The 15,489-nt window shown below is 36.8% G+C and overlaps 1 protein-coding gene across 3 annotated transcripts in view; it reads left to right on the top strand.

Annotated features, from left to right (window-relative positions):
• The window catches only part of SCD1 (stomatal cytokinesis defective / SCD1 protein (SCD1)), a 47,415-nt gene that overhangs the window by 10,342 nt on the left and 21,584 nt on the right, over positions 1-15,489 (top strand). The window contains exons 3-14 of one of the 3 annotated variants that reach the window (XM_028242095.2): positions 5,366-5,567; positions 8,376-8,517; positions 8,642-8,742; positions 10,236-10,299; positions 10,535-10,648; positions 12,752-12,972; positions 13,724-13,778; positions 13,871-13,954; positions 14,637-14,832; positions 14,961-15,066; positions 15,212-15,275; positions 15,374-15,418. In XM_028242095.2, the coding sequence (XP_028097896.1) occupies positions 5,366-5,567; positions 8,376-8,517; positions 8,642-8,742; positions 10,236-10,299; positions 10,535-10,648; positions 12,752-12,972; positions 13,724-13,778; positions 13,871-13,954; positions 14,637-14,832; positions 14,961-15,066; positions 15,212-15,275; positions 15,374-15,418 (1,394 nt within the window). Of the gene's footprint in view, positions 1-5,365; positions 5,585-8,375; positions 8,518-8,641; positions 8,743-10,235; positions 10,300-10,534; positions 10,649-12,751; positions 12,973-13,723; positions 13,779-13,870; positions 13,955-14,636; positions 14,833-14,960; positions 15,067-15,211; positions 15,276-15,373; positions 15,419-15,489 lie in introns of all 3 variants that reach the window. The other 2 variants (XM_082909373.1, XM_082909374.1) reach the window with 2 other exon arrangements.

The following is a 15,489-nucleotide window of genomic DNA, read 5'->3' as shown; positions in this document are numbered from 1 at the left end:
AGTGGGTTAGGTTTAGTGGAGTAGGTGAGGTGGTAGTGGTGTAGTGGGTTAGGTTTAGTGGAGTAGGGTTAAGTGGGTGAAGTAGGTGATAGGTTTTAACAGCCTCCCGCAAACTCAAGGGGGATAGGAACTAACCAACTTGAGTTTGGAGAGAGTTACATAACAAGAAAATGCATAAAAATAAAAAAGGATAGGAGACACTGTATGGTCGTGTCAGACCATTGGTGAAGACACTGGATGGTGGTGCCATAACGTTGTAGAGGACACTGTATGGTGGTGTCATAACGGTGTAGAGGACACTGGATGGCGGTGTCAGACCGATGTAGAAGACAGTTTATGGGGTCATGTCGGACCGTTGTAGCAGACAATGTTGTGACAGTTGTGGTGACAGTTTACGGAGTCTTGCTGGACCCTTGTAGAAACTAACCGGAATCAATGTCGGGACAGTTTACAGAGTCTTGTCGGACCCATAAAGGAGCTAACCGGAATCAATGTCGGGACAGTTTACAGAGTCTTGTCGGACCCTTGTAGAAACGAACCGGAATCAATGTCGGGACAGTTTACAGAGTCTTGTCGGACCCCTAAAAAGTCGCACCCTCAAAAGGTGTGCCCAATCTTTCAAAAGGCGTGCCATCAAAAGGCGTGCCCAATCCATAAAAAGACGTGCCATCAAAATGCATGCCCAATCCATAAAAAGACGTGCCATCAAAAGTTGCGCCCTCAAAAGGCGCGCCCACTTCATCAAAAGTCGTGCCCGACAGAAAGCGTCGAGCCATCAAAAGGTGAGCCGGAGACGCGGCAAGGCACGTGAGCGACAGAGTGGCGTGTCGGCCGCGTCGTCAGTGTCGATATAAACCAATGCGGAGGCTGTGCTTGAGGCAGAAGCGAAGACAAAAAAACCTGAGAAAAAACTTCTGAAAAACTCTTCATTTTCTGAGAGAGATATTCGTTTTTCTGAGAGATTGCCTCTAAGAGCTGTAAATCTTGAAACACTCCCCTTCCGAACATTATCAGTCTGAAATTGCTATTTCGCTGAAACACTCAGCAACCCAAAAAACATGGCCTCTTCTTCCCGTTCAGCCACCCAGAATATGGCCTCTTCATCCCGTGGTCTACTCACTCTCTTTCCCGACCTCAACGAGTCAACAAGAGAGATAACTGGTGCGGAGGCCTGTGAACCTCAACCAAACACCTCTGGTTTTGCTCCGTTGAACTTTCCGATGCGGTCGGTGGAGTAAAGAATGGCAGTGCAGTCGGATGTGGAGGCCAATCAGTATACATTGAAGTCATGTGTGGAAACCATGACTGCGGTTACAAATTTGTCGAACCGGCTGCAGAGTAGGACAAATGAGGTGCAGCAGTTAAACGCCCAACTGGCTCTGCTCCAACGCATGTATAAGGATGCACGAGCAGAGTTAAGTGTGCTAAAGGCGGAAAATAAGGAGCTGAAGAGGAAGGCCACCGTGATGTTCCGATTTGGAGGTCCACCATATGCTGTAATGGAGGAGCAGGGAGGAGGCAACTTGCTTGGTGGTCTAGGAAGCACGGAGGCAACACCGGCAAGGACCACCCAGGACGGAGGCAAGAAGAAAAGACCGGCGGAATAGGCGAAAAAGTGAGGTCGGTGGGTGGCCGTTTGCAGAAAAGAAAAACAAATCTTGTGGTGTTGTGGTTTGTGTTGTTGTGGTTGTTTTTTTTTTTTTTTTTTTTTTTTTTTTTTTTTGTTAAAATTGTGATCGGGGTTGATCCCTGAGATGAATAAAAGATGGTTTGGTGTGCAAAGCTATATGGTATGAATGGAATTTGAAAAAGATTAAAAAATAATGTGAAAGAAAAATAAAGAAAGAAATAATAAAAATATATTTGAAATCAAAATGAAAGATGGGGGAAATAAGGAAAGTGGTTTGGAGAAAATAAATAAAAATAATGGATTTTGAAATCAAACGGAGGAGAGAGAGGGGACAAGCCCATGTGAGAGAAAGAGGGGAAAAATGATAGCCGATGCACCCAAAAATAATCTAGCTGCTATCCACAGGCGCTTAGGGGAAGGAAATGGTAGCAAGAGACGGCCAACACCATATATGGCTATAGCAAAGAAATGGAGTATCAAGCTCAATGGGCTAGGATTTAGACCAGAGAGTAAAGCCACTGGTCCTGTTGAACACACACCTCCAAGGCTCAAATAATCAAAACATGCTTCACGCATTTCCTTCCTTGCTTGATCAGGAGATGCACAAAACACCTTATACAGGGCTCCAGTCATTCCTCCACCAGTTAAAGGATGACGCATGTTGAAAGCATCACCTATTAATAGTGCTCCAGGAGTAGGGTAAGGAGCAGCTGGCATACTTCTATTGGGCATTGTTCTAATACTTCCCTTATCAATTGCAGCTATAAATGAATCATGCAGCTCAGGTGGAACCTGGGGAGCCACCAGAGGGAAGCAAAGCCGAAGGCTGTAAAAGCGAAAAAGGAAAAGAAGGCTCCGGCTAAGACAAAAGCTGCTGCGCCAAAAGCTAAAGCCGCTGTGAAGCCCAAGCCAGCGGCAAAGGCCAAGCCAGCTGCGAAGCCAAAAGCTGCTGTGAAACCGAAGGCTGCCATGAAGCTGAAAGCTGCAGTGAAGCTCAAGGCTGTGGCGAAGCCCAAACCAAAGCCGAAGGCGAAGGATCCTAACAAGAGGCAAATGAGCATGGAGGAGAAGCATAGATTGAGTGTTGGGTTGCAAAGTTTGCCCCAGGAAAAGATGCCACAGTTAGTGCAGATTATGAAGAAGAGGAATTCACATTGGCCTCAAGAGAGAGGATTTAGGCAGTGATGGGAAGGTATGTGTAGAAAATAAGCGGAATAGGTTGAGGTCCGGCGGGCGGCCAAGGCGAGGTTGCCGCCCGCCGGTGAAACGAAAAATACTAAGTGTTTAACCTTGCTCTGATACCATGTAGAAATTTAATGTATAAAGAGAAATAGAGAATTGTATTATTGATTGATTTATATTGATTGATATAATGTTGTATTTATTACAATGATTCATGATTCCTATATATAGAAGAGGGTGAGTGTGTAGTAGGTAAGGAGTAGGTGAAGTGAAGGTGGTAGTGGTGTAGTGGGTTAGGTTTAGTGGAGTAGGTGAGGTGGTAGTGGTGTAGTGGGTTAGGTTTAGTGGAGTAGGGTTAAGTGGGTGAAGTAGGTGATAGGTTTTAACATTAATCAATAAAATTTTTGTCATTGATAAAAAAAAGAAAAGAAAAAAGGTCATTACGGTGTCAAAAGGCCATTAAGCCTCCTTTTCTGAGTCATGCCATTAGTATTGAGTTTCTTGTGAACCGAAGGCTCTGCAAAAACTTTACTTTTAATAGGCACAATAACTTTCCAAATTATCAAATTAGGAGTAAAAAAGTTACAGTTGGATAATCAATAATCTTATCAAAGAAAAATCTAAGAGAGAGAGAGAGAGAGAGAGAACCATTAGAATAAATAGTTCAGAGTCTTTTATCAATAGATCCATGACTGAAGAAACATCATCAATGATAGATAATAAAGAAACCAACTCTTTAGTGTCACGAACATTGGGACACATGATTTTGTTGTCTTCTAATTCAGTTATCAACATTAAGGATCTTGTCATGCGCTACTTTCCATACAAAAAGTGCACATTAGAAGGAGCACCTCAGAAATTGAAGAACACCTTCTGTGGTGCAATATTGAAGTATTTTAGTAGTTGGGTGTGGATGCTTTTTTCTAAATTATTATATGTTTTCCGGCAATAAGAAAAGCTCTTTGGAAGTTGAGAAGAAAGCCAAGGGGGATGGGTTGGATGATGGGGTTTGGTGGGATTGGAGATGTCATCTAAGGAATTATGTTGCTACTTTTTTTTTTGGGGTAAGTAATTATGTCGTCTACTTGGTAATGGGATTGAGGAGAATTCTTTAGTTGACTTTTCTTTCAATATTGGTTCCAATGGTTTAGCTATTCTCAACAAAGTAGATAGGATTAATAGTAAATTTGAGGAATTTCCTTGACTAATAATAAAGGTGGTTGCCTTAGCCATGATCAGATCAGATTGAACAAGTTACAAAGATGAAAGAGTTGGTTGGTGGAGCAAGGATATTGAACCTGTGAGGGAGGACATTGGTAGGATTAAGAAGGTTTCAAGGAGGGAAGGGGAAAATCATTCTCCAAGAAGGAAAGGGAACTTAGGAAGATTCAATGTTCAGTGAACTATATGATGATCATAAGAAGAGAGATCATATAGTGGGGCAAAGAAACGTGAAGGATAAGGATGGTTGTTTAATTGAGAATATTTATTACCTTAGAAGTCTGCGTTTTCGTTTTTTGTGTGTGTGTGTGTGTGTGTGTTTATGGAAGATTCTAAGAGGAAGTTCAAGGAGGAACATCCGTAAATCATTTCTGTTGTCCTCATTGGTAAAGCTGGTGTAGTTAAATGGAAATCAATGTCAAAATCCGAGAAAAAACCCTTTGCAAAGTTGGCCCTATATTGAAGCATTGTAGTAGGGGGATTTGTTCTTTTCTTTTTGGTTTGTAGTAGGGTGCTGGATCTCTCTCTCTCTCTCTCTCTTCTTTTCTTCATTTTTTCTATTCTTGATTGTATAAGGGTTGTGCCAACTTGGCACATTCTTTAATACAAATTTCTTTGTTGCTTAGAAAAAAAAGGATTGTGGTCTTTCTTTTGTACTTTTTCTTCTTCTTTTGTTTATTTTATTTTCATTTGATTGTACAAGGGTTGTGCCCCTCAGCACGTTCTCTATTCAATTTTCTTTGTTGTCGACAAGAAAAATAAATATAACAAGATTATATTCAATAAAAGTATTAAAGAAATGTTCTAAAAAAATTGAAGAAATAAAAGGTAAAGGAACACCAGAAAGTATAGAAAATTGATTACTGATTGAAAAGTTCAGTTGTAAAAGATGTTTCCTCTTGAACAATGTTGGCATTTTGTTCTGCACTAGTTGTAGTATGACTGATCTTATTTATTTTTTGCTTAGCTATAGCATTTTGTCACTGTTGAAGTAAATTATATGTTGACAGATTTGAATAATATTATATCCATCTAGTCCATTCTGTTTACTTTTTACAGAAGTTGTAGCATGAATTTTTTGGGTTATTGACAGACAATTTTGGATAACATGATTTTCTTTCAAGACCAAATAGTTATTTGTTGGGTTAGTGGGGTTAAATCCTAATGATTATTTAGCTATTTTGGCCATTTGCATTACCATTGTTGTCTATTTAAAGTCAATTTTTTTTACCAGACTTGTATACATACATATATATATATATATATATATATATATTTGCTGTGCTTTGTTTAAACTTGTTTCCTCTTTCTTGGATGTGATATTTGCTGCAGAGGGTGATGGGTCTAAAATTTATGTTTGTTGCATTGCTTTTCGGGATCCGGTCTGTGAGGATATTGCAGAAGCTTATCGCATCCCAGCAAATTCGTTTGCTGACAAATGTATCTGTCTTGTTTCACGCTCTCCCAGTTTTTGTATCCTTCGGGATGCATTGGAGGAACTATTTGCACTTTGCTTCTCCCCTGATGGAAGTAGGCAAGTTTGCTTCAGTGGTAGAACATTGATTTTCTTTGATAGATTCATCATGTGGATCCATGCATTTGTTTGGAATTATTGTTTGGCAGTCATCAAATAGTGTGGAAACAAGAATGCTTTCCTAAAACACTTGATTACATCCTCCTCTTTTCTTATTTAAATATCTTAAATTATACATGGAGGGGAAAGCTGATATAGTTTTTGGACTATGTTGGTGACGTCCTTATACTTGATGGGGGAAACTAATCTTGATTTTGATGTAATGTTGCCGTACCAGTGAGTTAAATTTTTTTAGAGGTCACAGTTTAATAGTCTGTTTCCAGTTCGACCATTCCAGCACCACCAATTGATGGAGATTAAATTAGGAAGTCGCTTTTTAGTTTGGACGTTTCATCCTTGCCAAGAATGGCCTTATTCCTCATTTGACTACTCCATCTTTAACATCCCACATAGAGCTGGATCTCTCTCTCTCTCCCCACCCACAAGACATTGCAATAACCTTGGCATTGTTCTGGAGCAACTGTCAAAGTAATACAGGTCCTGGTAGTTGCAAGCATGATTCTGCTGCAAATATTTTTTCTCTTGATCTTTCAGTTTTATGTGATTTCTACTATTTCCAGCTTCGAATCTTGGGTAGAATTTGAATCTCACAGATGTATTTGATTTTTAGTAAATTTAGCTTTTCTCCCTCTTTTTGTTCCTCCTCGTATTCTTCTTCATTTTCTTCTTTTTGGAGGAAGCAAAAGAAATTTTTTTTTTTTTGATAAATAAAATACTTTATTGAAAAAGTATCAAGATGATGCCAAGAATGCAAAACGCCTAAAAATGGAAAGCTAAAACCTCCTAGCCAATACCATTATCCAAAAAATTTAAGAAAACGAATAAATCCGGATCCACCCTTTTTTCCAATGAACTACACAAAGTAACTAACAAACGATTCTCAAGCCATGACACCGAATGGTTAATCTCTTGAAACGTAAGTCAATTTCTCTCCAACCAAGCCAACCACATCAAACAAAAAGGCACCATCAACCAAATTCGCTGACGTTGATGCCCAACCCGAGCGCCACGCCAACTCCACAATAGCTCCAACACCCCCCTCGGCTGCTCCCAAACAATCCCAAACATAGACCAAATAAGCCCCTAGGCCGTGACGCTACAACACAGTGAAGAAACAAATGATCCACTGACTTTGCATTAGCACAACACATACGACATTGATTCATTAATACTTGTCCTTGACGAACTAAGTTGTCAATAGTAAGATTTTGTCCCAAAGCAGCCGTTCACAAAAAGAAAACCTCCTTAGACGGAACACTCAACACCCAAATACTCCTCCAAGGAAATACCCCTTTCACCTCCTCCACCAAACTCCGATAAAAGGACGAAACAGAAAATTGTCCTTTAGTACCCGAAACATTCCAAACAACCACATCCTCTCCCCTACCCGTGATGCCCAACCCATATAAGAAACTGAACATCTCCTCCAATTGGTCAACCTCCCAATCCTGAACTTGGCGCCGCAATTGAATATCCCAAACCACCAACTCCCCATTCCCCAAACAATCGGCAACAGTAACCTCCTGATCCAAAGCAATCCCAAAAATCAAGGGGAAACGCACCTCCAGCACAACATCCCCACACCGCCTATCCTTCCAAATTTTATAAGTAGGTAGAGTAAAATATAAAAGAAAGAGGGATGAGGGATCCTTGAGACTTCATCACATAATCTGGGGGAATGTCGAGAAACACAACTAAGTTACTAACTACTCTTGGCTTCTAGGACAATTATTTCTTACAGTAAGCACTGTATCAAACAGATTCAAGACAAAATTGAGGGAGGAAAGTAGTGGCTCATAGAAGTTCCTGAATTGGTAGCCCCTCATCTAGCCAAAATGTCAGTTCCCATTGGGTGAACTTAACTAACCATGAAATTGGTCACCTCTAAGGATGATTGACATTCTCAAAATCTAATCTTACATAGAACCGAAAATGACACACAATCCAAAAACCAACTATCCATTAGTGGTTCAAGTTTCGAACTGATCTTATGCCTACCAAATCTAAAAATTACAGTTTCAGCTAAAAAATGTTAGGGCCTCATTTTTTTGATAGGATGAACCCTAAAAGTGAAACCCTAAGACTTTGCAGTTTAAAAAGGCTCTTGGAAAATTAGTGATTATAGGTTTTGGCAACTGGGTATTTGCTTTCTGCAGATCAGGTTACTTTATAGTTAAATTGCGACTTGAAACTGCTTTTTCTGTTTTGATCAGCAGCAAAAAAGAAATTTTATTTAAAAAAAGAAGAAGAAAAAGACATACAAAAGATTCCATCAACAGGAACGTCACCTGATGCTGGAATGAAGCCCGAATCAAATCCTTCAATTTGTAGCAACCATTAAATTATAGAAAAAAGTTTACTCAAATTTTTTTCTAATACTTTATGTTTACATAATAGTTATATCTAATCGCCAATATTTATTCACATTTCAACATATATATTACAACTAACTAAGCAACTTAATTTTCTTACAATATATTTATATATAAAATATATAAATGCTCCCAAACTTAGACTCTTCTATGTGCCCTCGCTTCCGTGACGCCACTCTCCTATGTGCAACGAAAAGTTGGATAATTTAACTGTCTAATTTAATATGCATTTACAAAAAAAAAAAAAAAAAAATTAGCATAAGTTTTGTTGTCTATTTCTGATTTAGAAAGTCTAATATTTTCTTTGTAAAAAGGAAATTTTCTATGTTATTCTCTTCTATTGCATTTAATGTGCTCAGCTCTGCAACAATTTCAGCAAGCCATTGTGGGATGTTATAGCAAATTTGGTGTCTGGTGTACCTCTGCCTACACCTGGAAAGGATCGTGTCCTATTTGCTATTGAAAATAGCCTGCTTGCTGTTGAAGTTCCGCCAAAGGATGGGCTCCCGCATGCCGATGTATGTGTCCAAATACCATTGTTTTTACTTGGCTGTATGCTTCTGCCTTTTACTTTCAGTGTGATTCAGTGCTGATTGGACATTAGCCATTTTATTTGAGAATAGTTCTCTTCTCTTGATGCAGATATCTTTTCAACCACTGATGCAGTGCTTGGATGTTGACAATTTTCTTAAACTTTTTACAGCTGTGTTGCTTGAACGGAGGGTTTTGTTCCGATCAAACAAGTATCTTTCTAACTTCAGAAAGTTGGAGAAATGGTTTAATAGATTATTCATAATTTTTTGTTCTCATTATTTTGAAGAAATTTGCTTCTTCAATGGGAAGAACTGCAGCTAGTGTCATTGTCTGCTATTGGCAAAACTGATCTGCTTGTTACTTGAATATATTAGCTGGATGCAATTCTAGCTGCTTTGTGTAAATTTACTTTGTGGCTGCTTCCCAGTATTTATCTGTTATATTTTGTGTTAGCATTGGTAGGCTTTGATTATATATGCTTTATTGTGCCATGTTTATGTGCTCTGCTCTACTGTACGTGTATTCATTGCACATTATTTGTAAGTTTGCTGATGTCGTATTTAAACACTCTTGCCTGTCATATAGATTTTAATTGTCATTTTTGCAGATGTCTTTAAACAGAGAATGGGAACTTTGATTTAAGTCAGAATATGAAATAACTTCGTTTTGTATAAGAAATGTGGAAGCACTATGAAAATAAAATTTCTACTCAAATTTAAGGATTTTATATATAAAAAAAAAATACTGGGAAACTCAAAGATTCAAAACTGTTTGAACAATGTCTTGGAATCATATAAATTTGCTCACCGGAACATGCCAAAGGTTCAGGGTTAAAGGTCTGGAATGATTATGATTATGAATAGAGAAATAAATTTAGTAAACTTGGGAGACAAATGAAGAAATAATGAAAAGCGATTGCTAAGGGATTATTCAGTAGTGACAATTTTCCTTATCATGGGCAATAATGAATGCTGAGGGGGAGAATGGAAGGATGTTGCTCATAATTTTGAAGTTGGATGGATGGATGAATTGGCAATATGTTTCTACAGCAGTTTATGATTGACAAATGCCTATCAAATTAAAGGAAAAACTTATATCAGATAATTAGCATGTTACCCATGCTTTATAACCTAAAAGACTGTGAATGGCAAGGTAAGAGACAATAGAATCAGAAGAACAGATTAATTGCTAGGGGGGACTAGATGAAACTCAGCCTAGATGATTTAGTCATGTGCAGTAGAGACCAATGACTGCCCAACAGGAGTGGCTTGGTTCAGGTCAAATGTGCTATGCGGACCAGACATAATATATCAGTATCCCACATGTAACTTCATTCGTATGCTTAGATTGAAAATAAATGCTTGAGTTGTCGAGTTGTTCTCAGATTTCCCCCCTTAGCTTGACGTTATGAGAGAATATTTCTTGGCCAGATTTGGCCTTTATTTAGTGATTATGATGAATTATATGTTTTTACCATTGTGAATGGTGTCATTCCTTGTGAATTAATTAATTCTTTTTTCTATCTTTTTTTTTTATATAAATTTTATAATTAGTTTAAATTGTTATCTGTTTTTATGCAGGTTCTGATCTTGTCTCTTACCATAAATTTTTTTTTTAAAAAACTGGGATAGCTATTGGGTTTTGGAAAATGGTTATTTCCATGATTTCACAATCCTAATCATTCTCTTATTGCTTCTTGCAGGTATTCTCTTTTAACACTAGTCTCTGAGGCCATGTGCCATTTGATATATCCATTTCGATGGCAGGTAAGCATTGGAGTTTTTGCAGACTATTATTTTGTACTGGTCAAGGACAAATTTATTCTGTCATATATATGCTGCTCATATTTGTAATATGATGTCAACATCGATTGTTAATTACAGCTGGAAAGTGCTGCTAAGAAATTTTGGTTAATACTAGATGTGCTTACCTAGTAGTGATGCATTATTTGATTCTTTGAAAGGATTGTCATCTAATTTTTCTCCTTTTGTTTTGCTGAAGCACGTCTACATTCCATTACTGTTTTTCAGTGGAGTAGACTACATTGATGCTCCTACGCCATATATGATGGGTCTCCATTCAGGTGTTGATACTACTGGTCTGACAATGGATGGTGTAAGTTTTTTTTTTTTTCCTTTCTAATTTGAGTCTCTTTTTGTTCTTTTACTTTTTCTCACAAGTTTTTATTGTCTTGAGTGTCCAGTATTTCTCTGTTTATTACCTTTCTCATTATAATTTATCATTGTTAATTTGTAGTATTGTCTTGAGTATGTCATATTTCTAGGTCTTTCAGAATAATTGGTTGGGCAGTTCTGGCAGTTCATTTATCTCCACTTTTATCAGTTTCTTAAAAATTGTGTACTGCCTGAGACGGCACATTTTATTAGAACTTTAGAAGGATTTGGTGAAATGGATCTGGACTCTTCTGCTATAATGTGCATTAGAATCGTTCTAAGTTATTTAATCTTCCTAGAAACAGTTGGCCAAATAGTCAATTAGCTTAATCATATATTCGTTCTGTATAATTGTTATTATTTTGACTAGAAATGACAAAAATCCATCATAAAGGAGGGAATGAACTGAACTGTACAGATAGAGGGAACATGGGGATTCTTTCCTCTGATTGTCATTCAAAAACTTTATCTTGCCATTCTTTGGTCGGATGAACAATAGAATTTTTGTTTTTGAATGCCTCTTTTTCTTGCAAATTTCTCAGCCTGTAGTTTTAGATAAAAAGAAGAAAAAGAAAATTTGTTTTTTTTTTTTTTTGATAATTAACATTGTAACATAAGGAACTACACACACTCCAATCAATGCGCTTAACGTGGTGCATTTGGGGGGGGGGGGGTAAAATTGTGTCATTTTGAAGACCTACAAATGGATATACATAGATTGAAAGTGATGCACTTTGCACCTTTCGTTTTTGGCTCTTCTGGAAGTTTTGTGATTCCTCTTAATTTTATTGATTTTAGGAGAGCTTAGTTATTACTTTAAGTTGTGCTTCGTAGACATCTTAAGTACAAAGGTTATGCCCCTTTAAGTGCTCTTGTTAAAAACACTCAATAGTACTCATCAAAAAAAAAGAAAAAGAAAAGAAATATCATGTCAAGTGTATGGGTCTAATCCTTTTATTTTCTTTTCATTTTTCAATCTATTGTCTTGTTGACATTGCTTTTTCTATGTAACAATTTTAGCTCATTGGAGTTGACAAAACTATGCCATAGTTCAATTCTAATTATATCTGCTATGCTAGATCAAAGATCAAGTGATAAGAGGGGTTCATTAATGTGGGAAAACCATATTCCTTGTTTTCATTTACCATATCCTCTAGTTGATATGACTTATGACTGCCAAGTCTTTGTGTGTGTGCAAGGATTAAGAGGGAGAACAGAGGAAACTGATGAAAACTAATAAGATGGATTATACAGGCCCATGCTTTTTTTTCCTTTTTTCGTTTTTTGTTTTTTAGGTGTGGAGATCTAATATTGGAAGAGAATTCAAGACATTTATTTAGTAATAATAGTATCGAGCAAGGTACAGAAGGATATGTATTTTGTGCTCATAGGACATCTGAACATCAAATCCCACTCATTTTATGGCCAGAATCTTCTCAAGCCACTGATCGAAATAGTTGATGACATCCTACTTGGTGTAGTTAGAGGGTTTTTAATTTTATGATTGTCTCCCTTGCGGGCATTTGTTTTTCTGATTTATTTTGGGTCTTGGGGGTGTGCTCCTTCCAAGGTTCAAGGATCGAAACCTCTTAGGTGCTAACAATTCTTTGGGGCCATCGGCCTGGGAAAAAACCCTTCAATTAACCGTGGTGCACTTGCGGGAAACCCATTGTTGAAGGCCTTGCGCACCCTTGTGGGATTAGTCGGACTTTGATCTGGACACCCTAGTGCCAATAAAAATAAAAAATAAAAACCTTGTGAGGCAGTAAACCAAGTTACAGTTTATTTATTTGTTTACTTTTCTATTCAATTATTTTGTTTCACTGTATTCTTTGTTCTTAAAAACTGTGTTGCATACTTAGCTAAAGCAGCTTGCTAATTGCATAACTTTCTAATGCCTATTCACCCTTTATTTGGTTGAATACCCTGATGATGACTATATATATAATGATATATATAAACACATTTATCCTACCAACCTCCTTTTTCGAAAAGGAATTAATATAATGTTCAAAATAGAGATCTTGCTTCTGTTTTGTTTTAGGTAGTTGTTGTGGACCTTGAGCATAACCGCATCACCACATCAGAGGATATTCCTCCTATTCCAGAGCCAGAATTTAGTTCATTACGTACAGAGATAATGAAGTTGTTGTATCCAAATCTTGTTGGGATAGACCAATTGAAGGCAAGCCTTGGGAGTTCATCTGAGCAGTATCCAAGAGGCAGCAGCAAGCCTTGGGGAGAATATCACGACCTTCAACTTAGGTGATACTTGGATGCCATGTGTTTCTTTATGAAGTACCCATTTCTTTCCAATTGCTACAACTGAATTGTGACTAAAATAATCAAATTATCCTGTCGAATTCCTGCTTCTACAAGCTAGTTTTTAAATACATAGATGAATGCTGTGTGGTTGGTTTTCTTTGAAAATGATAGAAGTGGAGGTGTGCAATTACCAAGAAAATATTAATTAAATGCTAGTTTTTGCCCCATTCTTCTAATGTTATCCCATATTTCGCTTCACGTAGTCTCAATTAATTTTTTGTCACGTCTGAGTACTGCTCACGTGGATTTTCTTCTGTTGCACTTATTTCGTCTCCCTTGTAATTTTAATTTGCTCCCTCTGATATTTCTTTATTTTAACTTAGCCCTAAGTAGTTGGGAGTTATGCTTTGTTCTCCTGCTTTGTTAGAATAAGACTTCATCTGGACAAGCGTCCGTCAAACACATTTTTTACGTTTTATATTCTGAAGCCATAAATTGAGTCACAGCATATACATGTTTCTAAATAATGTAATTTTGTTTTCTATTTTATTATGTTCTGCAATTAAAAACAGTTAACTAAAGAACTTTTGCTTCTTCGTAGAAATTTCAACGTGAAAAATGTGGCTTTCATTTATGTATTGATGTTGTTACATGTCAAAATAAATGATAATATTCACATAGAGAATTTCCATGTTGATATAATTAAATATGACGCAACTATTTCTCATACTTTGAATAATTTTTTATGCAGGTTTATATTTCTAAAGTTTTTTGCATCAATTTTAGGCGGCTACCGCAATTTCATAGTATGAAAGCTTACCTTATACTTTTTATGGTATTTTAAATATGTCATACAGAAACGACATTTGATTATCTTGACGAAATTAATCTTTTTCAGGAAAATACTGCAACTCATGTCTTCAACACTCAAGCATTTTTGAAGAAGCGCGCTCGGTCAACCAACCAACCACCAGACCCAATGGTGATGTCATGACATCCAAGTTGTCATTGGTTTTGGTTGATAACTCATAAAATCTCTTTTTTGGTTAATAAAATTTATAATGTTTTTCTTTTCTCACTTTTTTTTTTTTTTTTTCTTCTATTTCTTTTTTCTTTCCTTTGGCTGCCTTTCCACAGTTGAATTTTTTGCTCTCATATAATATAGGATAAAATACCAATAGGTCCTAATAGTTGGACTTAATTCCCATAAGTCCTAAAAATAATTTTTTGTAACGATTTTTTACATATGTCGCTAAAAATTGACAATTAGTGCCTTTTTGTCACGGTTTTTATAAATTGTCGCTAAAATTTACCGTTAGTGGTATTTTTCTGTGACGAATTTTTCAAATTGTTGCTAAAACCTATAATTAATGACATTTTTTGTGACAAATTTCAAACTGTCGCTGAAAATTAACAATTGGTGACGTTTTTTTAATAGCGTTTGATGAAAGATGTCATTAATTATCATAGGATCTATTGGATTTAGGACTTAACATAAGTTCCCATATAATATAAATACTGAATAACTCAAACTTATAGAATAGACTCCTGTTAATGCTGTCCCCTTTTTCTCCTCGTGAAATTTATGTCATTCTCTTTCCGTCTCTGAATGAACTTTTAATGATCCTTGAACTGATAATAATTTTTTATTTTATTTTTAACAGGTATCACAGTTTTTAGACTCTCAAGGATTCTTCGATTATTTAGAGAGGGGTCTAGGTTCTGATGAAAACAATAACAATCTTCTTGATAAGTTACAAGATGCCATGGGAAGAGGTCAGAATCCACTATCAATTCTTCCCTCACCTTTGGCAGAACCTGAGATTGTAACTATATCTGATTCTGGTGCTGGAATGTCAGGTACCTTTGAATTGCAAGTTTATTAGCAGTTGCTAATTTAGCAGATGAATTTCTAGAAATATTCAAAATTATTTGACACATTTAAAACTGGATGAATGCTATTTGATATTTTTTTCTTTTTCAATCAGGATCAGGTGCCAAATATAATTATGACAGATTTCCTTCAAACAGTAGAACAGAAGAGCAGGAAGAAAAGAGGAAGCAGATCCTAGCAGCAGCTAGTGGAGCTCTCAGGTACTCAGACAGTATATTCCTTCAATGTGCTATGATAACAACTTCTTTGTATGATTTGTACAGAGCTGTAGATGGATTGTCATACATGTTTATGCAGAACCATTTCTTTCAAAATCGTCCCTAATTTTGTTGTTACATTTTCCAGTTCACCTTCAGTGCTCGTGGGTAAGGAATCCAAGGCACAAAGTCTAAGTCCAAGGGAGAGGGCTGTAAGTTCTGTGGACCAATCATTATTTTGATGATCTGGTAGCTTGTATTTGAGCTTCCGCAATTGTTCTCAAACAAAATTGTGAAATTTGTTTTATAGGCTGAACGGGAGCGCATGGTTTTGGATATACAAGTGAAGCTGCAGGTACAAGGCTTCTTTTGATCTTTTACAAGATTTACCCGTACTTCTTGAATTGTGCATGTTCTTTTATGCAG

This window comes from Camellia sinensis, chromosome 15, assembly GCF_055761805.1.
Source record: "Camellia sinensis isolate YWXY chromosome 15, ASM5576180v1, whole genome shotgun sequence".
NCBI classification, from domain to species: Eukaryota; Viridiplantae; Streptophyta; class Magnoliopsida; order Ericales; family Theaceae; genus Camellia; species Camellia sinensis.
Note: the sequence above shows the minus strand (reverse complement) of the source record. Positions and strands in the feature narration are given on the sequence as shown.